The sequence below is a fragment of the Rana temporaria genome, chromosome 1 (genome assembly GCF_905171775.1).
Source record: "Rana temporaria chromosome 1, aRanTem1.1, whole genome shotgun sequence".
Classification (NCBI taxonomy): domain Eukaryota; kingdom Metazoa; phylum Chordata; class Amphibia; order Anura; family Ranidae; genus Rana; species Rana temporaria.
In genome coordinates this window covers 442,793,671-442,820,950 of record NC_053489.1, presented here as the reverse complement: position 1 = coordinate 442,820,950, position 27,280 = coordinate 442,793,671, and the positions used below count along the sequence as shown (strand labels likewise).

Below are 27,280 nucleotides of genomic sequence, written 5' to 3'. Positions count from 1 at the left end.
CCCTGCTGTATACCTTTGATATTTATACTGTACTACTAAATACACCCAATTATTGTATCTGATTTTATTCTTTTTGTGATTTACATATGGAAAATGTTTGTATGTACAGATTTAAAACAATGTAATCCAAATGTACAAACTGTAAAATACAAAAACTTTAGTTTCAGTAATTAAATATGTTATTGTGTTATTTCTTTGACTGTGACAGGGAAGTTAGTCCAAAGCTGACTTATTTCCATCACTAGCTGTCAATACTATACTATTTTTACAAATGTATCCATTTAAATGTAATCAGCCTAATGAACAGACACTCAAATATGACTTCCGTGAGCTTCCTTTTTATCTCCTGTGGAGCACACACCTGAAACACAAAATATGTGAAAAGGATTATGGAAGATATCAAATTGTTCACATCACCAGATACTCCAGACAAACGTATACAATACTGTCCCTAATTGTCACATATGCATCCCAGGGTCAGTAACCTAAAAGTTTGTGATCAGATTGCCGGAGGAAAAATACCAACTCCATGGAGGTCCTGTATCTGAAGGGTATAAAACACCAAACCCAGCTGCTACAAGGTCTCAAGATTATCTACTGTGCTGTAAATTGAATTAGCTTGTATTGTAAAGCCGATTTAAGGAAACTCATGCTTTGGATGAGGAGGGCTGTAGATAATCGGTAATGCAGTACTAATCCACAGGAAAACTCTTCACCCAAGTACTCAGGGTGTATGCCCAGGCCATTTTCACAACTTCCTGGATTTGCTGCATGCTTTGCAGCTTTACAATTTTGGATTCAAAACTTCATAGCTGGATCCGACCTAATTATCAGGGCCAGATCTTTGAATAACCATTTCCAGGGGCTTTCTCCCTTTGGACTAGCTCCTCTCTCCCCACTCCTATGTGCAGACTCTATGGTCCAGTGATCTCCCAACTATTTTCTTTCGCATGGCAGTTTTGGTGGCCTCGTTTGCAGAGGCATCACTAGGGTTGGTGTCATCTGGTGCAGTAAAAACATGGGTGTCAATCCTCCTCAACCCGCCCCCCCCCTCACTGACTCATGTGGGGATAATACATTACAGCCGCGAGCAAATTTAAATGAATTTTTTTCCTTTAAAAATGTAATTTTGCTGCGGCACTGTTCTACACATCACACAGGCAGACTGCACATGGTGGGCACAATAAATCACATGGTGGTCACTGCACTGCACATGGTTGGCACAATACATCACATGGTGGTCACTGCACATGGTGAGCACAATAAATCACATGGTGGTCACTGCACATGGTGGGCACAATATGTTTATCACATGGTGGTCAATGCATTGCATATTACATGGGGGGAAGCAGCAGTCTGCCCCCCAGTACAATGATTTCACCCCCAAAGGTCAGTTTCTGCACAATCCTCACAGTTCACTGACCTCATTTTAGCAGCATGGCGGGGCTCCTGCCTGTATTGTATTGTCCCCACTCATGTGGGGTCAATACATTACAGCCGCGAGCAAGTTTAAATAAATTTTTTTCCTTTAAAAATGTAATTTTGCTGCGGCACTGTTCTACACATCACACAGATGCGCCGCTTTACAGGCAGACTAGAGGGACCCCCCAGGCATTATGTTTAAAGATATATTACATTATTAAAATCACTGCTCTTGAAAAAAATTTAGTTTTGAAAAACATATTTTTTGCATTAATACATGTCCCCTGGGGCAGTGCCCAGGTTCCCATACACTGTTTATGACAATAACTTGCATATAAGCCTTAAAAATTAGCACTTTTGATTTTTCATGTTCGTGTTCCATAGACTTTAATAGAAAAAAGAGTAAGGAGAAAAGCGCCACTGAGTAAACTGTGTTTTAATGTAATGTATAAAATAATCCAGCACTTACATCATAAAATACTATGCTGCAGTCAGGGAAGCTGGCACAAGTCTGACGGACAGTACAATATATCCAGATGAGATGTGGCTGCTAGGACCCGAGGAGAGCCGGGGGGAGCCGGCTATGTCCGTGGTGGATGTCTCACTGTCAGCAGAGAATTCATCAGGTGGACGGTAGCGTCAGCTTGGACGGAGGCCGAGAGGGACCACAACGCGTTTCAGAGCATGCGCAAAGGATCCGACCTGCGCGCTCCTTTTTCAAGTGACACTTGATACTGTCCGTCAGACTTGTGCCAGCTTCCCTGACTGCAGCATAGTATTTTATGATGTAAGTGCTGGATTATTTTATACATTACATTAAAACACAGTTTACTCAGTGGCGCTTTTCTCCTTACTCTTTTTTCTTGCATATATTGAGCTGACTTCGCTCCTGGACAGCTGCCTTGATTAACTGCTCATCATCTGAACTGACCGTCCACAGCCTTCTACAACCTCCTATTGATATCTTCCTGGGACTGATCTCATTACTTCCCAAACATGGACTCATGAACTCTCAGACTACACACATCGCCGTTGTGGTTTGTCCATTTATTTAAATTTATTTTTATAGCTTTTAACCCTCTATTGATTGTTCGTGCTGACAACCTGAGCGCTGTACTCCCATTGCTATTTCATAGACTTTAATAGGGTTTGCATGCTCGCTCAAACTTTTTGCCTGTTCGCATGTTCTGGTGCGAATTGAACCGGGGGTGTTCGGCTCATTCCTAGCTGGGAGAAGAGGAAAAACACAGGGCTAGTGTGGTGCTGGCTAAAAGAAAAACCCTGCCTCTAGATGCCGTCCTCAGGTCGGGATGATGTCACTCCTCTGCAGGTGTCACCCTGGTGCAGTCTGCACCTCCATAGCGACGCCACTGCTCCTTCGAGGCAGTACACCAATATGCCAGTGTTGGAGAAACAAACCCCAAACGCCTAAACAACAAAGCAGGCTTGCACTGGAATGGTGAATTTCCAATGCAGTGCTGGAATTGGAACGATCCTTTTTCCCAGTGACCTGAAAGGTAATCATGATGGATGCCAGCCTGTCCTTCTGACGAGCAATTCTAGCTACTCTCTTAGTACAAGGGGCTTTGATGTCAAAAGAAGCTCTACTTCTGATAAATGCCCTGAATCTCAGTGCAAGACAGATGTCCCTTCTTCGCTGGACCACTTATATTCTTAATCACCTAAGCATGGAAATCTGTCAGGCAGGCTTTTTCAATCGATAACATCTGGTTCCTTGAGACGGGTCTCTTCACCTGGAAGTGTCTCTAGCTCCCTGTCTAAGGTGGAGGACTCTAGATGTGGAACAGGTTTAACAACAAAGGCCCAGATTCACGTTGAATCACCTATATTTAGGCGGGCGTAGCGCATCTCAGATACACTACGCCGCCATAACTTAGAGCGGCAGGTCCCGTATTTTTAAAGAACTTGCGCTTTAAGTTACGCCGGCGTAGTGTAACTGGGCCGGCAAAAGCCCGCCTAATTCAAATGTGGAAGTGGTGGGCGTGTTTTATGGAAATTAATCGTGACCCCACGTAATCGACGCTTTTAACGAACGGCGCATGCGCCGTCTGTGGACGTATTCCAGTGCGCATGCTCCAAATTACGCCGCAAAGACTCAATGCAACTTACGCACAGCCCCATTCACGGACGACTTAAGCAAACGACGTAAAACGTGAAAAATTTTACGCTGTTCCGACGTCCATACCTAATATTGGTATGCCTCATCTACGCCTCATAGAGCAGGGGTAACTTTACGCCCAAAAAAGCCTTACGTAAACGACGTAAAAAAATGCGCCATGCGCATGTACGTTTGAGAATCGGCGTATCTAGCTCATTACCATATTTGACGCGTAAATCGACGGAAGCGCCACTTAGCGGCCAGCGTAAATATGCAACTTAGATACGACGTTGTATGAGACTTACTAAGACAAATCTATGCGTAACTGATTCTAAGAATCAGGCGCATAGATACGACGCCTCACACTCAGTTACGACGGCGTATCTGGAGATACGCCAGCGTAACTCCTTTGAGAATCTGGGCCCAACTGTCTTTGTGTTAGCAGATTTATCGTGGTTAAGGCCAAAAGCCTCCCTCCTATCTAGGGTAGTTCTTCCTTCCACCTTAGCCAGAACTTTGTACTTCCTTCTCTCTGTATTGCTCCAAAACATTATGGAGCTGGATGGGTACACGCTGCAAGGATCTTCTCTTTGTCATTCCTAAGAGTTCCTATAGGATTCACCCTGCCTTTCGACCCACCATTGCCAGGTGGATTATACAAGTCATCATTTGAGTCTTTAGTCTAAAGGATAGGGTTCACCCGTTCCCTGTTCGAGCGAGCTCAACCAAATCTGTTAAAGTAGAACTATAGGCAAAAATGTTTTTTGCATTTTGGATAGAGCAAGGGAGAGTCATAACCCCTGTTGCAGAAATTTCCCTTCACTTCCTGTCTCATAGCCAAATAGGAAGTGAGAGGAAATCCCTGCAAATTAAAGAGAATTCCTGGGGACCCTCATGTCACCAGAACAAGTGGCCCCATTGGAAGATTTCACATTTATTACTTTTCTGGGGACAACCCAAAATTTGGGATTGTCTTTTACTTTCACTGATAATGGTAAACAGGATAAATAGATAAGGTATATCGCCTTAATGGGGGCACAGACAACAGTATAAAATGACAGGTGTTCTAATCCCTCTCCACTCTATCCAAAACTTTAAAAAAAGTTTGGGCTTTAGTTATACTTTAATGCTTCATTGGCTTTCCAGCATCAGACTTCCCAAATTTCAAATTTTGAATAGAACATACGGTAAATGCATTGAGTGTTGTCTTATTACTTAAAGGTATTGCAATAATGTCTGAACCCAGAGTGTCAGGTGGGTTGGAAGATTTACTGGGTCATGGCGATGCAGATGAGTAGGTAAATCCAAGCAGTCCCCTAGGGGGCCGTGCTATACAAGTATGACAAATCTTACATGATATTGGCTTTGTGTGCTAATGGTTGATCTCAAGGTAAAAGGGTGCCAGTGTTAATCACAATAAACAAGGAAGTTCTATCGGTTTAAAAAAACAAATTTTCTCAAGAATAATTATCTGGTATTTCAATTTCTTTGGACCTCATGCACACAGGACATTTAAAAAATGCCAGGAAAAAGCAGCATTATAAACGCTCTGTTAGCTGCATTTTTGAATAGTGGTTATGGACGTTTTTCTGCATTAGCCTTCTTGGCATTTGTTCAGTAAAAACACTCCCTATAATGTAAAAACTCCAAATGCGGCTAAACGCTTGCTACATCGTTTACCTGTGTAGCGCTACCCCCGGAGGAGCCGCTAAATGAATTAGGACCGGCCTACCAAGTCACCCTGGCAGTGTCTAAGGGTGCAATTGTGAGAATAGCAACAGTGAGTGGAGGTCCAGACATTCAATAAAGAGTTTTCAATACTTTATTGTCCAGGCCAAACACGGCCAACATCAACATACATTAGGAAGGTCAAGGTTGATGAAGGAAGAAATAGAACCATGCGGTATCAGGCCTGGATATAGAACTAAGCAATATTCTGCTCGGCATTAAACTGAATGCATACACGTCGCCACTCGGCTCGGAGTGGGTAAGGTGCCCCCGGACAGACCCCTATAATAGGCCTGGCAGCCGGAGCGTCACTTCTAAATAGTACTGGGAGGAACAGATCTACCACACAGACCTGTCTCTAGGGCCCCTGCCACAGCCAATTTCAATAGAGAACTTAAAGTAAATAAGGACAGAGAATCCTCCCAGTAGACTTCTTTTGCAAAAAGGTCCACGGATGAAAGCAAGCATACCTGTCAGTGGCCTCGGAACCCAGTGGCACACTGGGGTCCCTTCTCTCCTCAGGAAGAGTTTCACTGCAGAGTTCAGCTCTGGCCAGGTGGGCCACGCTGGCGGGGTCCATGGATGCGCTTACCCTGAAGGTGGGTACCGCACCTGGAACGGGGACCCCACGGAAAGTTTTCGACACATGACCTCTCTCACAGATATACCCTCCCCCAGCATGCCCCGCGAGGGAAAACATCCTCTAATTGGCTGCTGGGAGAAGATCTGTTCTGCCAGAACCCCTCTAGTGCCAGCTGCCGGCCAGGGGTGGCACTGCACTCCCTGACCACAGTCTGACCCAGTGGAACTTCCAGAATGACAGAGATCATCAAATTTGGGCAAACATTGAATGGGAGCAAGGTAACTCTCCCGTTCCCCACTAAATTAAAGTGTAGTGCCCACGCTGAAAGCAAGGGGGCGCTACACCTGCGTTTAGCAGTATAGCGTTTTGGGCATTTTTCCTTTTTACAGCTCAGCAGCCTCTGCTCCTGGATCCATAAAGTTTGTGTGCATGGACACATAGGCTAACATGCTAACAACAGCTGTAAAAACCTTCTGTGTGTATGAGCCCTTAAAGCCAAAACAATTAAAATGTAAGTCAGCAGCTGCAAATACTCTAGCTGCTGACTTTTAATATTGGGACACTTACCTGTTCAGGGAGCCTGCGATGTCGGCACCCCAGCCGATCTGCTGCCGCTGCCATTCCTGGTAAGGGAACCAGGCAGTGAAGCCTTTTGGCTTCACTCCTGGTTTCCTACTGTACATGCATGAAGCGCGCTGCACTTTCTAACCGGCACAGCAGCAGGGAAAGGAAGAGGGGGGGCCAAACTTCTGGAAGATCGGGCCACAGCCCATCTCCTGGAAGTGTGGAAGGGGACCTGTCATAAACAGGTCCCCGTTCCCCCCTGAAAGGTGCCAAATGTGACACCGGGGGAGGGGGGGGAAGCATATAAGCGGAAGGTCCACTTTTGGGTGGAAATCCGCTTTGAGGACAGTTGCCTGCCGCTGCATATCTACCAAGTCTGAGGAGCTCGGTGTACTTGTAGTTCCCTAACTTTTGCCATTGAACCAACAGTCATACACTTTTGGAGAGTCTTGCTGGAAAGACAGATTGCCCATCATTCTAGTAAGGATAATAGGAAGATATTTTACAAAGGCCTTGGTTTGGAGCCTTTCCAGGATAGTGCTCAAGGTTTGCAGAAAATGGGTGTTCACTGTTCTCTATATACCAGTGAGCAGTTCTTTTCTACTCTGGCAAGCACCCTCTCCAGTAGGGTCTGGAATGGATATTTGGGGGGAACCCCCATGTGATTTTTTTTTTAATCGACAGCGGGGTTCCCCTTATTATCCATTCCAGACCTGAAGGGGGGCCCCCACGCTATTTTTTTTTTATGAATGAATTCGCTCTGAATTGCCAGAGCCGACAATTCATTATAGCCGCAAGTCAGTTTTAAATGTCTTTTTTTCTTTCAGAAATGACACTTTGTGCAGGGACAGTTCTATGTACGGGAAACATGCAATATTTCACATGCTAATTTTACACCCCCCCCTAGGTACGAAATTTAAAGGAATATTTCACTTTTGTTGTTTCACTTATTAAAATCACTGCTCCCGAAAAAACAGACGTTTTTAAAACTTTTTTTTGCATTGATACATGTCCCCTGGGACAGGACCCAGGTCCCAAAACACTTTTTAGGACAAAAACGTGCATATTAGCCTTTAAAATTAGCACTTTAGATTTCTCCCATAGACTTTAACAGGGTGTTCCGCGGCTTTTCGAATTTGCCGCGAACACCCCAAATTGTTCGTTGTTCGCCGAAAAGGCGAACAGGCAATGTTCGAGTCGAACATGAGTTCGACTCGAACTCGAAGCTCATCCCTACTCTCCAGCAATAACAGTCTTTTTCTCCTAGCAATTGGATTATCCAGTCTCAGGTAGTGCATGGTAGAGTATCATGTGGGGATTTGGGTTCATGATTACTTTTGCACTACTTGTAATAGCTTACCTTTGCACCTCCCCTCCGCTGCTCCCCACTCTCATCCACCTCTCACTTCTGTAAAACCTGTAAACATGTAAGAAGGTGCTGACAGGGTGCCTGTGAATATTTTATCCCTGTCTGCACTGCATTGTTTTTTAAGCAGATAGTGAGTTACAGGCTGCCCACAGTGGGACAGGGTTAACTACATCTACATCAGGTCTCTTGCCTGGGCTCTGTCCCCCCCTCCCTGTGCATAAAGATTCAGGAGGGAGACTCTACCTACAAGAGTTCCAGCCACATGAGAATAGGGTTGCCACCTGTCCAGGATTCACCTGGACAGTTCGGGTTTTGAATCATGTGTCTGGGTTTAAGTCTGTCTGAAACCCAGGCACAATATTCAGACAGGAATGTGGCTCAGAACAGGGCCTGATAGGAGAGTGAGAGGGTTTTTGCGGTGCGCCGCTAAAGTGTTCAGGTTTGGCTTGAAGAAAAAGTGGCAACCCTACATGAGAAGCAGGCTGACAGATGAGATATAAGATTATCCTCCAGAAGCCATCCGCCAGAGAGGCTATGTTACCTCTGCCTTCCGATCTGTTTTTTTTTCTTGATTATTGATGGGAGACAGGCGTGCGTCGATAGCATAAAAGGAGCGGCGCACGCCTTCCCCTTTCTGTCCAGACGAAGCTACGCACTCACGTTGCGAAACGCGTTGACGTCATTGGGCGACGGACGCCACCATTGCAAACGCCCCTAGCATCGCGGGAACCGGATAGCTTTTCAAATTGGAGGAAAAGAAGCAGGCACGTACGGGCTGCTATGTAAGTCAGCTACCTCTGACTTTATCCTTACATCAGTAAGGTATTTGCGCCCCCCGCAAACATCTAGACCCGCTATCTCATGCGGGAGAAGCAAACCGCAACTTATGGTCTTATACACAGCTGGTCTCCCTTGTAAACAGGCTGCCACGTACAGACGCATCTGGAGGTTCGCAGACGCTGTCAGCAGCAACCCTGCTATGCAGATGATGGGAGAACACGCCAATACAATGACGTCCTGAATTCACTAATCCAGCAGCTGGTAAGATCGTTCCTCTTTGCATACTTTGCATCTTTAATAGGAACTCGGGAGGCTATACATGTCCTGCTTTAGAATACTAACTTTGATGCTATTAAAGTGGTTGTAAACCCACTATTTGGACTTTTACCTACAGGTAAGCCTATAATAAGGCTTACCTGTAGGTAAGGAGAATATCTCCTAAACCTGCACGGTTTAGGAGATATTCCCCCCGCAATGCGGGCGGCGAATGCGGAGGGGGGAATCCACGGCTGAAGGACCGGCATCCGCCGGACCCTGCCGCTTTTAAATCTCCCGCGCGCACGCGCGGGAGTGACGTCATCGCCGCTCCAGCCAATCACAGCGCTGGAGCGGCGATACCCGGAAGACACGCCGGAGCAAGATGACATCCTGCTCGGCGTGGACCAGGTAAGTGGTACACACCTTGTTCCGAGGTAAGTATTTCATAATAGGTTAGTATGCGGTGCATACTAGCCTATTATGCCTTTTGCATTGCAGGTTTTGGGGAAAAAAAAAAAAGTTTATGCGGTTTACAACCGCTTTAAGCATATAATTACAGGAACGATTCAAAGTGCCTCTACTCAAAGTTCCCTCTTCCTCCTTTTCTTTGTTTGAAACTACAGGAAATAATACAAGGACTGCATTTGCTCTCTTTTTTTCCCCTTTTTTCTGTTTTTTCGCCTTCCAGGTGGTCATATTCACAAGGAACTGTCACTTTCAGTGGACTTCTCTTTTTTGACGAAAATTATTTTTATTTTTTCTGTCATTTTCTGTGACAGGACTTTTGCTATATATTATCATTATATATTTCATTTGCAAGCCCCCTTAACACACGGTGCAGCAATCACCCGATTCATCCAGTTCCTCCTTGCAGGGCCATTTCTGCTGATCATTCCCAATATTTCTATCACTTGGTCACACACATGGTCGATTTTGGCCAGAATCCTCAGCAGAAATGCCTCACTAGGCGTCTGGATCGCCTACATTGTTGTTTTTATGTTTGTCTATTGTTTGTGCTTATATGTGGTGTCTGTGTCACACCTTTATGAACTAGGTTCTTTGGTGTAGCATTGGCCGGCCTCACCGGTAGGCTTGCAAACAGAGCTTATTAGCTCTGTTGGTATTAATGTCCTTTTGATATCTCAGCCAATTTATATATTTTTGTATACTGTTTCTATTTATCAATTAAACTATTTTTATACTCATAATATTGTCCGTCTCTGCCATAGTAGCCCCTTTGTTGTCCCCAGAGGCATCGTCCTTGATCCCCCTGAGGGATGACACCCTTTTGTTTTGTATACCTCTGCCTTCAGCTACCTTTGTCCTGACTGTCATCACTGAAGATTGCCTGCCTGAGAAACTTGACAGCATGCCTGGGGCTGCTGAGACCTGTAGTCCTCCCTAAAGAACACCAGTTCTGGAGATCAGCCACTGTGGTCTCTGCTGTGTATGGACTCTTGCCTGTGCAGGTATGCTGGGACAGCCGCAAGCCTGAGTTAGGGATTAGTTCAGGGAAAGACTGTTTACTTTGTTTTGGAACTGTTATGCTGAGATTTACCAGTAAAGCTTTCATGCCTGGCCTGAAGTTATTTAAAAAGGTGCATGGTGGTAATGACGTATGGAAGAACAGGACCTGTAATGTACACATACACGGGGTGAAGTGGTGACATGCCATTGCTAGGGGCAACAAGCAGAAGAGAAAGCTGATATGACAACCAGACAGTAGGAGAACAGTACTGGCAGTAGTGACCGGTCTCATGTATAGTAAGGGGAGCAGTGCATGGCCTACCTCCAGAGCAGGCTGTGCCCCAGCAACTGGGACCAGACCGCGTGGCAGAGACCCTTGGGACCTAGCCGTATGGTACAGGAGAGGAAAGAGATAGGTGGCAGAGTCAAGCTGAACTGGTGGAACGACCAGTTCAGCTTGAAATTGCCAGCAACCTATGCACCCCTCCATCCACAGCTTACCTCTCCTCCAATAATTAGCTCTACACCTCTCTTCCAGATTTCCTCTCCTCTACACCCCTCATTCTCTGCTCACCTTTGCAATTATTTTAAGCCAAGCAACTCCATCTACTTTTCATTACCCTTTGTCCACTGCTTGCCCTACTGCTCACTGCAGAAACCCTTGTCTCTCTGCACTCTTTGTCCACAGCTCACCTTTTCACCCTCCAAATCCCTTGTCCATTGCTCACCTTTGCACCTTGTGTTCACAGCTTTTCTCTGCACCCCCTGCGCCTCTCCTCCCCTGTCTAACTCTATGCCCTACATCCATTGCTCACTTTTGTATCCCCTGCACCCCTTTTCTCAGCGCACGTTTGCACCCTTTATTCACAGTTCACGTCTGCACCTCCTGAACATCATTCCTCTACCCTCGTCCACCACTTACCTCTGCATTCTCTATTACCTTCTTTAACCACTAATCTGTACAACTTCTTAACTCCTGTACAACTCAGCCACTGCTTACCTCTTCACCATTTTTGCACTGCTTGACTCTGCACTTATTCCACCACTTATTTTTGCACCCCTCATCCATTCCTCACCGCTTGAGCTCACGTCCAATGCATATATCTGTACCCCTTTTTTCGCCCTTCTACCATACACCATACTTTCATAGCTGCTAATACTAATGGAAAGTCCAACATACTGACTGCAGCATTCAGGAATATACAGCTTATAGCCCAACAGTCATAACTATAACAGGGATATAGAGCTTATGACAGTAAGGTGTATATAACATACAGGGTATGCAGCTCAAGAGTATGCATTATACACAGCACATTACATCTTCCTGACCACTGCACGATGTTGTATACTCTTTATGACTGCACTGTATGCGGTGCCTCCCCTTCCCAAATAAACGACTTCAATACAAATGTATGTGAAAGTGTCTGCGCTGTAAAATCCTGAAATGGGGGAGGGGAAAAGGGAGGGGTGAGTGGACAAAGATCCGTGGACCAGTGGGGTGGTGGGGTGTACAAACACAAATGGAAGTGACCTTCAATTGGAAATTAAGTGAGTGCAGTCTGACCTGGGCTGTATGGCAGGGAACACACAAAGAATCTTCCAATGTAAATAATTTATGAACTACAGTTCAAAAGAAAAACCTTGGATTGAAGATGGAAGTCAGAAAAAATAAAATGAACAAGACTAAGTAAAAAGTGAAATCCTACAAACAATATTGGAGTGCAGTCAAAAATTCAAAGTGAAAATGGGTAGAATAAGTGGTTAAGTGTGAGGCCCCGTACACACGGCCGAGGAACTCGACGTGCCAAACACGTCGAGTTCTGGGATGAAGCCGCCGAGGAGCTCGGCGGGCCGCCTTCTCCCATAGAACAACGAGAAAATAGAGAACATGTTCTCTATTTTCTCGACGAGCTCCTCGGCGGCTCCATCGAGCCAAAAGTATACAGACGACAGAGTTTCTCGGCAGAATCCGGGTTTTGACCAAGTTTCTCGGTGAATTCTGCCGAGAAACTCTGTCGTGTGTACGAGGCCTGAGAGGTACCAGACTCAGGTGAGTGAAGGTATGTAATCAGGTAAAATCCACACACCGTGCACCCTTCACCAATGGTGAATCAAACAGCTTATATATAAGATATACAAATATCTTAATTTTAGCACAAATCCCCTTCCATAGCCTATATGACCTTTTTTTCCCCATTAAACCCCCACAAAAAACAACCTCCCCTCCCTCAAGCAAACACCCCAGCACACCTTGTCCATTGATCAACTCTGCACCTGTTTAGCGCAGCATACCTTTGCACCACTCATCCACTGCTCACCTCTGCACCCCTTGTCTACAGCTCACCTCTGCACCCCTTGTCTACAGCTCACCTCTGCACCCCTTGTCTACAGCTCACCTCTGCACCCCTTGTCTACAGCTCACCTCTGCATTACTGGTCAATACTGCACCCTTTTTTCTACCACTGTACCCCACATCCACTACTCACCTGTGCATCACTGGTCAATACTGCACCCTTTTTTCTACCACTGCTAACCACTGTACCCCACATCCACCACTCACTTGTGCAATTGTCCACTGCTCACCTCTGCATCTCTTGTTGAATGCTCACCTCTGCACCCCTAGTCCACCATTCGCCTCTGGACTTCTTCATTTCCATCACCTCTGCACGTCCACAACTCATTTCTACACCCCTTATCCACTGTTCACCTCTGCATCTTGGCACCCCTTCTCCACTGTTCACCTCTGCTCCTGTCATCCACAGCTCACCCTTGCACTTTTCCACTGCTCACCTTGGCATCCCTCATCTACAGCTTATCTCTGCATCCCCTACACCCCTCATCCACCTATTAACCTACGCAACCCAGAAAAAACTTTCCAATTGTAGGGAACCCTGCTACTAATTATTATGCCTACACCTCATGATACATTATCATTATACAGGAAAAAGAATGGTCGCACCCCACAACGGAATCAATGCCTTTTAAAATGTGTTTATTGTCACTGTGCCAGACAAAAAAACAGAAACACTGTTGACGCGTTTCACACAGACAATTTGTACTTATTCATAAGTGCATTAACAGTAAGTTTTATATATATACTGTATATAATAAATTAAATATAGCACACATAACATATTTAACACCCAGGCTGCTCTACATGACAATATTTAAACAAAATAAAAAATAATTGCATTATGCCTTTGCCATTAGAGAAATTAGAGGAATAATCTCACATTGGCAGTCAATGAAAGGTGCCTCCTTACACTGGTGGTTAGTAAAGAAGGATCCCTGAGTTGGTGGTCAGTGGGGGGGGGGGGACCCATTAAAATGGCGGTCAGTGGGAGAAGGGTCTCTATTATACTGGTAGCCAGTGGAAAAAGAGCTCCCTTATACTTGTGGTAAGTGAGAAAATGTTCCTTACAGTAATAGTCTCTTGCCATATATGTCAGTGGGAAAGATATCTCCCTTGTAGATAGCTAAATAGATCATGGACATCAGTGGTTATTTGTCTGAAAGACAATTATTGCTCATTACTTAAGGAAGCAACTTTTGACAGAACCCTAGCTGAGAAAGGCAGTATTAACCACTACACCTCTACTTTTATGCCGCATACACACGATCGGAAATTCTGACAAGAAAACTGGATTTTTTCTGATGGAATGTTGGCTCAAACTTGTGTTGCATACACACGGTCACACAAATCTTGTCGGAAATTCCAACCGTCAAGAACGCGGTGACGTATAACATGCCGAGATCAATGAAGTTCAAATAGGCAGTTCGCCTCTTCTGCTTGATTCCGAGCATGCCTGTTTTTTTTGCGCGTCGGAATTGCATACAGACAAGCGGGTTTTCTGATAGGAACTTTTTCCAACAGTAAAATTGAGAACCTGCTCTCAATATTTTGTTGTCGGAAATTCCGACAGCAAAAGTCCAATGGAGCATACACGGTCGGAATTTTTGACCAAAAGCTCACATTGGACTTTTCTTGTCGGAATTTCCAAGAGTGTGTACGCGGCATAACTTTTACCACTGCTCACTTCTGCACTCCACCAACCTTTACACACAAACTTCCACTTACCTCCGCACCACTCGGCCACAGCTAACCTTTGCACATCATATCCAACCTCTGCACATTTTATCAATTACCTCAGCACTTTGTCTGCCTTTGAAACCCCAATTCAACCCACTGATCACCTCTGCATCCCTTGTCCACAGCTCATTTCTGCACCCCATTTTCTATTACATAACCTCTAGACTCCTCATCTTATAGTTACTTCTTCGCCCTTTGTCAACTTCTAACCACTGTACTCTTTGTACACAACTCAGCTCTACTGTGTCTGCACTCCTTGGGAATACCTTATCCACAGCTCACTATTGTACCCCTTGTCCACGGCTGCTCTCCTGCGATTTGCTTACCTCTGCACTCCTTTTTCACTGCACTCTGTGACCACAACTCACCTCTGCAGCCCTCATTCACTGCTCACCTCTGAAACCCTGGTGTCCCTTGTCCACTGCTTACCTTAGCACTTCTCATTGACCATTAACCTCTGCACCGCCAGTACCCTTTGTCCATTATACACATTCGCACTTATTTCCAACAACACACATCTGGATAACCCTGCACATTTCATCCACCACGGCACTTCTCTTCCCTTGCTCACCTCTGCACCACTATGCCATCACTCACCTATTCACCCCTCTTCCATCCCTGCTCACCTCTACACCTCCCATCCGCCACTCACCTCTGCACAACTCATCCCCCCATTACCTCTGGGCCCCCTTTTGCCTCATTACTTTTTAGCATTGTCTGCTGCAGTACCTCTACTTCGCCTCCAGATGTCCTCACTCTGGCATGGTGAGTAATGCATAGTGTGTATAAAAAAATAAAAAAAACACAGATAACTAAGCAGGTCATCATGGACCTTTCCCGATGGTGTATCACCATGGTGCTCTGCACTCAGTGTGTTGATGCAGCGAGCGGCACTAATATCAGTACTGCCCTCTGTATCATTAAGGACCGCCCATCACTGCAAGAAAATTCAAAGGAGGACCCTGTGCATTACATGACAGGCCTGAAAACATCTTAAAAAAAAAAATTTATATATATATATATATATATATATATATATATATATATAGGGTCTTGTGGGTGGGAGCCTTAAGCCCAGATTTCAAGGAGTATTAAGTCGCAAAGCAGAATTGTAATGTATTGCAGTTTACCAGTCATTGGATGTAGTGTCTGCATTAGTTTTATTTTTTAACCTGGTGATGAACACTCCTTCTGTATTAGGGTGCCCACACTTTTGAAGGAGGAGCACAGGGGACACCTTTGGACAGCAGTATTGTCAGTCTGGGGGAGGGGAGTGTTAGATGTAGTATATTTAGATACACTAACAAATTGAAGGAAAGTAGAGGGCAAATTTGAGGAGATTTGGTATTCCTGGGAGACGGTGGTGACGGATAGATTCCATATGTAGAGTGCAGAGGACAGTGGGGGGGGGGGGTTGGATAAAAAAAAAAAAAAAAAATTCATTGGAATATCATGCAAATGTAAAAATTTTGTATAATGTATTTTAATTGATTTGCAATGGGTGCCGAATAGGCATATGTATTAAAGGAGAAAAGATAAAATAAAGTGGATTAAAAAAAACAAATTGAAGCCAAACTCTAGCTCACACTTTATATAAGCTGTTAAAGCAAACAGTTTTTTTTCCTTTTTGGGATAAAGGTTTTACATAAATAAAGTAAAAGCTGATCATTGTAAGCAACCTTGTGAGTGTTAAATGGTTTGTCTTATGCCTGTAACTGCTACAACTGCAGTACAGCTTGTTCTTTTGAAAGACAACTGACTTGCTGGCAGGATCACCAGATGAAAATAGAAAGAAATGAAAACCTACAAAAAGAAAACAAATGCAGCCATCACATCCAAGAAGCAGTGGGCTGCAATATAACTCAATTGCTTTTGGGTTTAATAAGTCAGAAATGAGCTTCAGCCTGACCTTTAACAGGCTTGGTGATCAACTGATACAATCATGCTTTTTTTTATTTATATATATATATATATATATATATATATATATATATATAAATAAAATAAAAAATAAAACTTTAAATAAACCATGCCATTGCTCTTATTAACCCTATGGGACAGCGCTTGTAAATGGACTGCTGTAAACTACGTATTGCTCCCTACCTCAGATAAATGGCAAGCCCTAAATAGCAGCAGTGAAAACTGTAAAAGTTCTCTTTACCTTTTGAAGCGAGCCGGTTTAAATATTCTGTATCTTTAAAATCTGCTGTTGGCAAATAAAGGAAACCCAGCCCATCAGGAAATGAGGGATGGTGTCATTGTATATGAGCAGACGTCTGTAGGTAATGTCAGAATGTAGGGATTGCTAGAGAGCTGTCACATGAAGTGCAATAAAGAGCTTATTGATTATTACTTAGACCTACTTGTTGAATTGTAATCACCTGCCTACTAGGTTGACTTCCTGGATTCAGACAGTCTACATTAGGGATATGCAATTAGTGGACCTCCATTCTACAAGTCCCATCATGCCTCTGGATGTCGCAATGCTTGTAGCTTGGAGCCTTGCTATGCCTCATGGGACTTGTAGTTCTGCAATAGCTAGAGGTCTGCTAATTGAAAAACTTGCAATTATGTAGAGTCATTGCAAGTTTTTCAATTAGTACTGCAATTAAAAAAAAAAAAAAAAAAAGCAATCTGCCAGGCTGAGTCAGCTACCTGGAGTTATTAAAGGATGTGCCCTCACTCTAGCCACAAGATGCTCCTTGCAGATATCACTTCTACTGAAATTGGGTTGAGAGTGATCAGAATGCCATAATATCCCTGGGGGGGGCGCAATCTTGGGGTTGAGTGCACTTGCAGGACGAAAAAAAAAAAAAAAAAAAAAATCTTGCAAGCAGCATCCATTAAAAAATGCTGCAACACAGGCCCTTTTAACCCTTTCTTTGGCCACTATAACAGCAGTGCTTTACTTGTCAGTTGCCTGAAGGAACAAATGAGAGCCTTGGATTAAAACACTTTACCTAGCAAGGGGTGGCATTATTCTTGCGCTATAAACACATGAACATGGCACTTGCCTCCGGGCGGGCATCATATGACGTCCACGGCTTGCCAGCAGTATAGGAGGGCGTGCACTGGGTCACTCGGGAGCAGATGCATGTGCCCAGGTGAGATGTCCACCGGGCACCTGCGATGGCCTCGTCACAGAGCAGGGACGTGGATCTGTATATGTGTGTATACACACAGATCACGTCCTGTCAGAAAAGAACTGATAGTGTTTCTTGTATATGGGAACACAGATTGTCACCTCCCCCAAGTCAGAATCACTTCCTAGGACACAGTGAACTCCTTAGACCCAAAATATTGTCAAGTGTCTGCCGCAATGTCAGTCACAAAGACTGAATTTTTTTTTATAATATCTCAACCTCTCCCCCATTTTGCAGGCGCTATAAATTTTGCGCCAACCAATATAATTTTGCGATTTTCCCAAAAATATGAAGATTACATATTGCCCTAAACCGAGAAAAAAAAAAATTGGGTTTTCTTAAATATTGTCATTTTGTTTATAGCGCAAAAATAAAATAAAAACTGCAGAGGTGATCAAATGCCACCAAAAAGCCATTTGTGAAAAAAAAAAAAAAAAAAAAAAAAATTTACTTTGATCAGCCAAAGTGCAGAAAGGGTCACAAGATCTTTAGGCAACAGCAATTTGACTGGCTTTGAGATCACAGTTGGGGGACAATCAATATTCTGAGACCTATAGCCATCCAAATAGGAACATGCATTCTTCTTAGATCACTGGTGCAATGAGGATCTATGCTTGAGTCATCCAAAATGGCAGACACCCAGGAGTAAGCAAGTTAAAGCTCAATTTTTTCCTGATTAATCCAAATTGGAAAAAATAAACCAAACACCTCAATTGCTAGATTAAAAATTTTATAACCAACACATTTTACTTTCCATTCAAAAATAGCTTTATTGCACAGACAAATACAGATAGTGAACTTAAAAATAAAAACACTTCTGATTATGTTTCTACATTTATGTGTAGCCTGAAATCCATGGAGCAACAGAGTCAAACTGACCATACATGCACGATTTAAGACACCATTCCTTACAAGTTAAAGGGGTTGTAAAGGTTCATTTTTTATTTTCTAAATAGGTTCCCCCTTTAAGCTAGTGCATTGTTGGTTCACTTACCTTTTCCTTCGATTCCCCTCATTTCCTGTTCCTCAGTAAGCTGTTCTGGCTGACTAACCCCCCAGCCAGAACGGCTCGGATAATGGGGGCAAGCTTACTGAGGAGAAACAGGAAGTGAGAAATTCAGACAAAGAAAAAACACATTTAGAAGGGAAATCGAAGGAAAAGTAACCTATTTAGAAAAAAATAAAAAAAAATAAACCTTTACAACCCCTTGTAGGTTCAGCATCAAAAACAGATACATGCATACCCAGAATTTATTCAAAACCAGTATATTTGTATGCTAAACTGTAACTACTAAAATGTGGGTTAAAAGCTAGGACTGTTAAGAAATGTCAATATAGTGTCACGATTCAGACAAAGCCAGGTAATCATTAAACCCTGCTGAGCAAACAGTCTCACAATGTGACAGGTAACAGAACAGAGACCTTTAACTACATACTGTCAAGCAAGACAAGTTCTAAAAGTTTAGGGGATAAGTTGGAAACATTAAGAAAACCATTCCGTTATGGAAAACCCCACCACTGCTGGGTGGCAAGATCTTCATGTGCAGTTCTTAAATGCCTGTTGTAACATTCTTCCCATCGTTTTATCTTCCCATTTTCCACCATCACAAATTTCCACTCTACGTTGGCATCAGCTGGCAGAGTGAGTGAATGTGACCAATTACCGTCTTTATCAGAACTCAGAGGGACATAGCTCTCCCATTCGCCAAGTTTCTCATGATCCCCAATGACTGCAATCACCTGAGAGTCGGCGTCCGTCATATAGTGCACTTTGAAGCCAAGGCTTACATTCTGTGGGATTGGCTGAACGGCAGCAACCCTTTTTGTCCTTTGAGGGTCATCATGTAGTTTAGCCTCAGAGGGAGTAGCAAAGCAACCGCTTTCACTAGAGCCTGACCACTTGAAATCAGGGCTTTGCTCTTCTTGGTTGGATGAATGGAAGAGAACACATTTGTCCGCAGTTGGACTTGTCGGAATCACATCTTCTGCTTTCTGGTGGATTGCTACCGCTGCGTGACATCCTTCAGATGATGCATTGTTAGTTATTTGACCATTAACTTGTGCACAGGCAGTATTTTCCAGATTAACTAATGGCTTCTTATCAAAAGCCTGGACCATGTCTGATTGTTCAAGTTTACTGTGGTCATACTGGTCAAAATTATTTTCACTTGCTGATCTGTTGACTTGCCTAGAAGAAATGGTAACAGTCGGTGCATTGCAATTTGGGACATTGCCTTGAAGACACACTATGAAAAAGAAAAAAAAAAATGAAAAAAAAAAAATTATATTAGGTTCACAAATGTATGCCAATATAAAAATGTATTTTGAAGTTGCACATTTGTACAAGTGTATGACTGTAGCATGAAAACCATATAAAGTGTTTGTAAAGTCAGAAGTTTTTTTTTTATCTTAATGCATTCTATGCATTAAGACAGGGCTCGACAAACCCCAGGCGCCAGGTCGCATTGGGGACTAGAATTAGCAACCTGGCTCCAGGCATGTACTGGACATTGGGACTTCAGTGACAGCGGACCCCCCCTCGGCTCCTCTGTCTCCACCTCCATGCAGCGCTCACCTTCTCTCCCTGGCTAGTTTTGCAGCGCGACTAAATACAGACATGCTCCTCAGGAGTCGCACCGAGAAGCTCATCATATGATCAGGAAGGACGGCAGCCATACAGCTGTGACAAGCTTCCTTGAGTCTTTCCTTCCCCGCTCACCATCTTGATTCTCTGCGGCAGCAGACAGGATGGAGAGCAGGGGAAGGAAAGACCAGGAGAACAAGTGCTGAGAAAGATTATGTCACAGCTGTGTGTGGCCACCGTCCTTCCGGATCGTATGATGAACTTCTCAGTGCGACTCCCGAGGAGCATGTCCGTATTCAGTCACGCTGAAGTACTAGCCAGGGAGAGGAGCCGAGCACTGCAGGGGACCAGAGCATCATGGGAAACCAGAGCAGCATGGAGGAGTTTAGCATGAGGATCTGAGCAGCTGAGTAGAGGAGCATGGGGACCTGAGCAGCAAAGGGATGGCATAGAGGAGCACAGGGGACCAGAGCAGCATGGGGGTGGAGGGGAAGAATAGGAGGAGCATGCAGATGAAAGACTGGCTCCTAGATTCCAAGCAAATTTGTCAAGCCCTGCATCAAGATAAAAAAGCATTCTGTGTGCAGCAGCTGCCCTACAGAACCCCCTAGTACTTACCTTAACCCAGTGTTTCTCAATTCCAGTCCTCAGGCCCCCACAACAGGTCAGGTTTTCAGGATTTCACTCAGATGAAAAGGCTGTGGTGATTACAAAGGCAGTGAAACTGATCAAATCACCTGTGCAAAATAATGGAAATCCTGAAAACCTGACCTGTTGGGGGGGCCTGAGGACTGGAATTGAGAAACACTGCCTTAACCCCAGCGATGTCCACAAGTTCTTTACCCATCAGGAACTCTGATTGGCCGAGACAGCAGTGGTGCCCTTGACTCCCGATGATGTCAAAGTCCGTTAGCCAATCAGAAGAGAGGGTCGGGGCAGAAACTCGGCTCTATATCTAAATGGACACAGGGAGCTGTGACTCAGCTCGGGTGCCCCCATAGCAAGCTGCCTTCTGTGGGGGCATGTGACAGGAGGGAAGGCCCAGGATAGCCAAAGAGGGACCCGAGAAGAGGTGGATATGGGCTGCCTTGTGTAAAACCACTGCACAGAGCAGGCAAGTAAAACATGATTTTAAGAGGACAAAAAAATAAAAGGGGGAGACTTTACAATCACTTTAAAGCTGAAGTCTCGCACTCTTTATAGTCCTGTACTCACATGATATGACTGGAGACTCTTGGAAATGCTTTTTAAATACCTTCTCAGTTAAAACTTTGCCCCCCGCACACATACCAGTATTCAAGCTGGCAGAGCCAAGTAACAGGCACACCCCTCAGCAAATTGATTTATAGTACAGAGAAGGGGGGGGGGGGGGGGTCTATGCAGACACTGCGCAACATCTCCAACATAGCTTCCTTTACCTTAGTGCAGTCCTCCTTCACTTACCTCATCCTTCCATTTTGCTTTTAATGGTCCTCATTTCTTCTGAGAAATGCTCACTTCCTGTTCTGTCTACACACAGTAATGCAAGGCTTTCTTCCTAGTGTGAAGAGAGCCTTGAGGGGGCGAGCAGGAGTGTCAGGAAGCCCACTAACACACAGCTCCTTTCTCTGTCTGCAAAGTAGAGTGTCCTGACACTCCTGCTCGCCCCCTCGAGGCTTTCTCCACACCAGGGAGAAAGCCTTGCATTACTGTGTGTAGTTACAGACAGAAGAACAGGAAGTGAGGATTTCTCAGAAGAAATAAGGACCATTAAAAGCAAAATGGAAGGATGAGGTAAGTGAAGGAGGACTGCACTAAGGTAAAGGAAGCTATTTAGGGAAAATAAAGTTTACCTTTACAACCCCTTTAAAGCGGAGTTCTACCCAAAAGTGGAACTTCCACTTTAAGCACTCCTCACCCCAAGACCCCATTCACGTTTTGTAGCTACAAAAAAAAAAAATTATTCTCTATGGAGATGGTTCACATCTCCACTCCAAAACGCCTGAAGCCCAAACAGGTTCTGGGACTTTTTCTGCTTTTACATTGGTGACCTTTTGACCTGTACAAAAATCGCAGCAAAACGCCACAAAAATTGCACAACTTTCTGCCTATGCTCAGGTGTGAATGGGGCCTTACATGCCAGTTGGCATGTCATTATTTGGGGGGGGGGCCCTCCTGTCCTACTTCCACCTTGGTGACCCCTCCCTCTAGGTCAGTGGTTCTCAACCTGGGGTCGGGACCCCCTCGGGGGTCAAATGATGATTTGCCAGGGGTCACCAAATCCTGGGCTGTTCCTGAAGCCTGCACTGTTCTCCCAGGAAGGGACATAAGAGGGGGGAGGAACAAAGAAAAAGGGGGAGAGAGGGAAAAAAAAAAAAAAAAAAAAAAACCCACAAGAAACACAGTTAGGAGGGAGGGAAAACAAGAAATTAGGATAGAGGAGGTGAAAGGGAAAGAAAAGTTAAAGAGGCAGGCCCAGACTGGGACCAAAAAAAAGGCCCGGGCATTTAAGACCGAGCAGCCCATTTTTCCCCAGGAACAAGAGGGGGGGGGGGGGGTTGGTTTCCGTAGGCATTCGTGGGGGGTTTCTGGTGTCCAGACTAATGTGCAGGGAAACTGATATAATGGGGACAGCACTGTAATGATTACAGGTAGGCCCCTTTATATTACAATGCCCCTGCAATTATTCCCCCTGTTCTCTAATCACAGTGCCCCTTTTACTCTCTGCTCACTGTACACTTCTCCAGCTCCTCCTGCCCCCGTACATCAGAGTCCGCACAGACCCACCCTTACATGAGAGCCTGCACAGAGCCCCCTTACATCAGAGTCCGTATAGACACCCCCTTACATCAGAGCCTGCAAAGACCCCCCCACTTTACATCAGAGTCCACACAGACCCCCCTTAGAGTCTGCAGAATTTCCACTTACTGTAAGCTGCAAATCCACTGCGGGTTTCCGCATCGCACCCGACTTGCACGGCAGTTCACACTGCCATATGTGAACTGCTGGGGAGTGTCATACTACATTAACGGCGCCTCCATTTCAGCTCTCATATCGTACTGCGAACTGACAGTTTGGACACGAACCGGATCACATAGGTGTGAACACCCATGCGATCCGATTCTGGTGCAGACCAAAAAAAAAGTGTCCTGTGCGCGTTTGGTCCGAATGCGGTGCGATTTCAGCCATACTATCTGTATGGCTGAAATCGCAATGCACGGACATTGCATGTGATTTGCATTGCGAATCACATGCGATATTGCACAGCGCACTAATATGAACCGTGCCTTAAAGCAGAGTTCCACCTAAAAATGGAACTTCCACTTAACCCACTCCTCGCCCCCTTACATGCCACATATGGCATGTAATTTTTTTTGGGGAGGGGGGGGGGGGGGGAGTGAGGGCTTCAGGAGAAGGGAACTTCCGCCGAGGGGCTGGAAAGGCGATTAGCTTAATTGCCTTTTCACAGCCCCTCCCTGTAGGCGAGCGCCTGTCCAATCGGACGGCGCCGCGCATGCGCACTGCCGCTCGCGCATGCGCAGTGGGTGCCCGGCCGTGAAGCCGAAAGCCGTCGCTGGAGCGGGCAAGTGTCTGTTTATTAAAAGCCAGCAGCTACACTTTTTGTAGCTGCTGACTTTTAATAAACTTAAAAAAAAAAAAAAAAAAAAGTAGAAAACCCCTTTAAGATCTCATGTAAAGTGGTGTTCTGAGAACCCCGATTTGGGCCAGGTTCACACTAGTGCGCTATGCGATATCGCATGTGATTCGCACTGCAGTGCAAATCACATGCAATGTCTTTGCAATGCAATTTCAGCCATACAGATAATATGGCTGACATTGCAGCGCATTTCGACCAAATATGCACAGGACCCTTTTTTTGGTCCGCACCGGAATCGGCTCGCATGGGTGTTCACACCTATGATCCGATTCATGTCCGAACTGTCAGTTTGCAGTGCGATATGCGAGCTGAAATGCGGGCATCGTTAATGTAGTATGACACTCCGCAATAATACAAAACAGTCACTAAGTTCCTAGAGAAAGTGAATAGCTCTATGCCTCTCAATGTTTGCCCACAATAAGCCATGACTTCCTAGCAGCTACTGAAAGCCTCCCTCCTATTTGTGACCTCTCCTGTCTGGTTTAGGGGGAAGTACCTGCCCTCCCAAATTAACCCCTTATTAGCCATGTTCCAGGCTGACTCTACAACTGCTATAAGCATCTAATTCTTTGTGACAGTGCCCCACAGAGACCGATTATGAATGTCATTAATATCAGAATGCGATAGTAAGCAGACCCCAATCTAACATGTTGGGAGACATGTCTCATTATCTAACCACTGAACAATTTGTGTGAGCACTAGAGATAAGCAAACCTGTCAGGATTCACTTTGAGCCAGGTGGGAACTCGGAACCCTGAGCTTAGTGCCAAACCCCAGTGAAGTCTAAAGGGAGAGAAAATACCTGTTCTTCTGTCCTGTTTCAGGATTTTGTTGGAAAAAAAACATGCGTAGCTGGGCACTGAACTGAAGCAGATGTACCAATGTTCCTGTCGGCTCTGAGGTTGAGCTGTGTGTGAGAGACACAGCTCAGCCCATTCGCCGGAGAAGATACAGGCATCGCCGCCGCACAGCATTAGGTGAGCGGCGGCCGCAAGACTGTTAACCCTGTCCAGGCAGCGGTCGCCGCTTACCTCCTGCTGTGCGGCATGGATATCAACAAGCCACGGAGCCGGCAGCGCCGGCCCACGCCATAGCAGCCCACCGGGCATATTCCCGGTCTGCCCTATGGCCAGTCCGGGGCTGAAGGGAGGTACATCCTAAAATGTACTATAAGGGGTTTTAATACTGTACGAGTGGAAAGCACTCAGGGTTAGGGGCGCAAATTACTTGTCTTGCCTTGGGTGCTTTCAACCCACGCTATGAAAATAATTTTACTGTTAGGGGTCCCCACAACTTGGGAAATTTTATCAAGGGGTCACGGCACTAGAAGGTTGAGAACCACTGTTCTAGCTTATCTCCTGGGACCTGTCACATGTCCCAGGAGATGGCTTGTCCACTCAGGGAGCGCAGCGTGACTCACGCATGCACAGAGAGTGCCCGGCCGTGAAGCTGAAAGCTGTCGGGAACCAGGAAACAAAGTCTCCACACACACAAAGTTCTGCATTAATAAAACACCCAATCCAAAATAGAATGACTAATGCTGATGAAGAAGGGGGGGGGGGAAGAATACCTCATACACCACAAATAGTTCTCCATTGGCAAATAAAGCCACAGCAAAAAAAAAAAAAAAAATTATATATAAAACAAGCAACAAAATGCCTGAAAAAAACCACACAAGATGCAAAAAAATAAATAGCTTTGAGCTCAGAAAATACATTTTTTTTTTATAGATACCTGTTCCATTGTCTTCCTGGACCTGCTCTTCACTTCCATTTACCAGTGTCCACCCATCATCCTGGTCATGATCTGGGTGCATCAAGCCTGTCTTAGCACCGATGGGCACCACTTTATCAGGGACAATGGAGTCGTTCTCTTCTTTACTGGTTTGCACCAACTTTTCCTCTGTGACCATTGCAGGTTTCAGACCCTCCACAGTGACCCGGGTCTCCTGTCCACCAATAGAGAGGTGAAGCTCTTCTCTGGTACCCACCAACTCATCACCTGTGTCTCCTGAGGGGCTCAGATCTTCATGGACCTGTTCCTCTATACCTGCGTTTCCTGAGGGGCTCAGATCTTCATGGACCTGTTCCTCTACACCTGTGGGGCTCAGATCTTCATGGACCTGTTCCTCTACACCTGTGTCTCCTGAGGGGCTCAGATCTTCATGGACCTGTTCCTCTACACCTGTGTTTCCTGAGGGGCTCAGATCTTCATGGACCCGTTCCTCTACACCTGCGTTTCCTGAGGGGCTCAGATCTTCATGGCCCCATTCCTCTACACCTGTGTTTCCTGAGGGGCTCAGATCTTCATGGACCCATTCCTCTACACCTGTGTTTCCTGAGGGGCTCAGATCTTCATGGACCTGTCCCTTTACACCTGTGTCTCCTGAGGGGCTCAGATCTTCATGGACCCGTTCCTCTACACCTGTGTTTCCTGAGGGGCTCAGATCTTCATGGACCTGTTCCTCTACACCTGTGTCTCCTGAGGCGGGGGTCAGATCTTCATGGACCTGTGCCTCTACACCTGTGGATTGGTGGACTTCAGTTTTGGACTGTTGTGGGGGGTCTTTGATGTGTGGGGCAGTAAGCTGACCCCCATCTTTATGAGCCTGCACAAGGTCTTCATGTAAGAAGGTCTCACCTTGGCCATACCCTTCATCTCTCCCTGTAGTGCTCAGTTCCTTATCCCCCTGAGTAGTTGTGTGAGGACCAAGGCTGAGCACTGAGCCAGTATGAGGAGTCTTCTGAGGCTGGGTGTCCTCAGACTCAGGTTCCTCTTGTAGGGGGGTGAGGTGTGTCCCAAGTCCGGTGTCCCCTCTCTCCTGGACGGTGTCCTCGCTGCTCTCCTTCCCCCGGCTCCCGAACCATACCCATGCTAGGACGGCGGTGATAAGCCCCAGCACCACGACTGGCCACATGTTGTTTCTGTGAGCTTTCCCTGAGCACCGGACACCATCCCGCCTCCACTCCGCACTCCCTATAAGTAGACGAGCCGCAGTCCCCGCCCCCTCCCTGAAGGAGATCACCGCCCCCTTCTCCTCTCCCAGGATCAGCTGTCCGGAATGACATCTGGGAGATGGGATTATGGCGGATCAGAGGGAGGGAGTGTCTCTTATGTAACCACAAGTCCCATCTAAACTACTCTTCATATACTACGTGTGCTGCTACACGTGTTCCTGGCGACAAATTTAAAGTGACACTAAAACTAATATCCTTCTTCTCCAAAAAACAATCCACTACTTCAGTGATCCTGACCAGGGATGAGCTCAGGCGTGTTGGGACACGAGTCTGAACCTACCTGAGATACAGTGAGGCAGCCAATCATAAGCAGCGAAGGCATTGCGTCATGTGCGCACACATGGCAACTCATGATGCTGTTTCAGGGCAAACTGGCTCCTGTGATTGTCACCCTTGACCCTACCCTATTTGAGGACAGTGACGCGCTGGGGTTAGGGTTGCCACCTCATCCCTTTAAACCCAAACACACATGAATTACACAGGTTAATGAAGATAAAGCACCAAGTGAATTTAAATACC

At 45.5% G+C, this 27,280-nt stretch overlaps 1 protein-coding gene across 1 annotated transcript; it reads right to left on the bottom strand.

The window, feature by feature from the left end:
* Positions 1–18,747: 18,747 nt before the first annotated feature.
* STBD1 (starch binding domain 1) lies at positions 18,748–26,661 on the bottom strand. The gene is made up of 3 exons (XM_040344048.1): positions 25,842–26,661; positions 25,479–25,754; positions 18,748–19,769 (listed from the first exon to the last, which is right to left on the bottom strand). Exons 1-3 carry the CDS (start codon positions 26,659–26,661, stop codon positions 19,024–19,026), a joined length of 1,842 nt encoding a protein of 613 aa, XP_040199982.1. The 3' UTR covers positions 18,748–19,023.
* Between the last annotated feature and the right edge of the window lie 619 nt (positions 26,662–27,280).

Excerpts from the sequence above, each read along its gene's own strand:
- STBD1 (XM_040344048.1), bottom strand. The coding sequence starts at position 26,661 with ATGTGGCCAGTCGTGGTGCTGGGGCTTATCACCGCCGTCCTAGCATGG. Across the intron at positions 25,755-25,841 it reads TGAAGATCTGAGCCCCACAG|GAGACACAGGTGATGAGTTG; the intron begins GTGTAGAGGAAC and ends TGAGCCCCTCAG. Across the intron at positions 19,770-25,478 it reads CCAGGAAGACAATGGAACAG|TGTGTCTTCAAGGCAATGTC; the intron begins GTATCTATAAAA and ends TCTTTTTCATAG.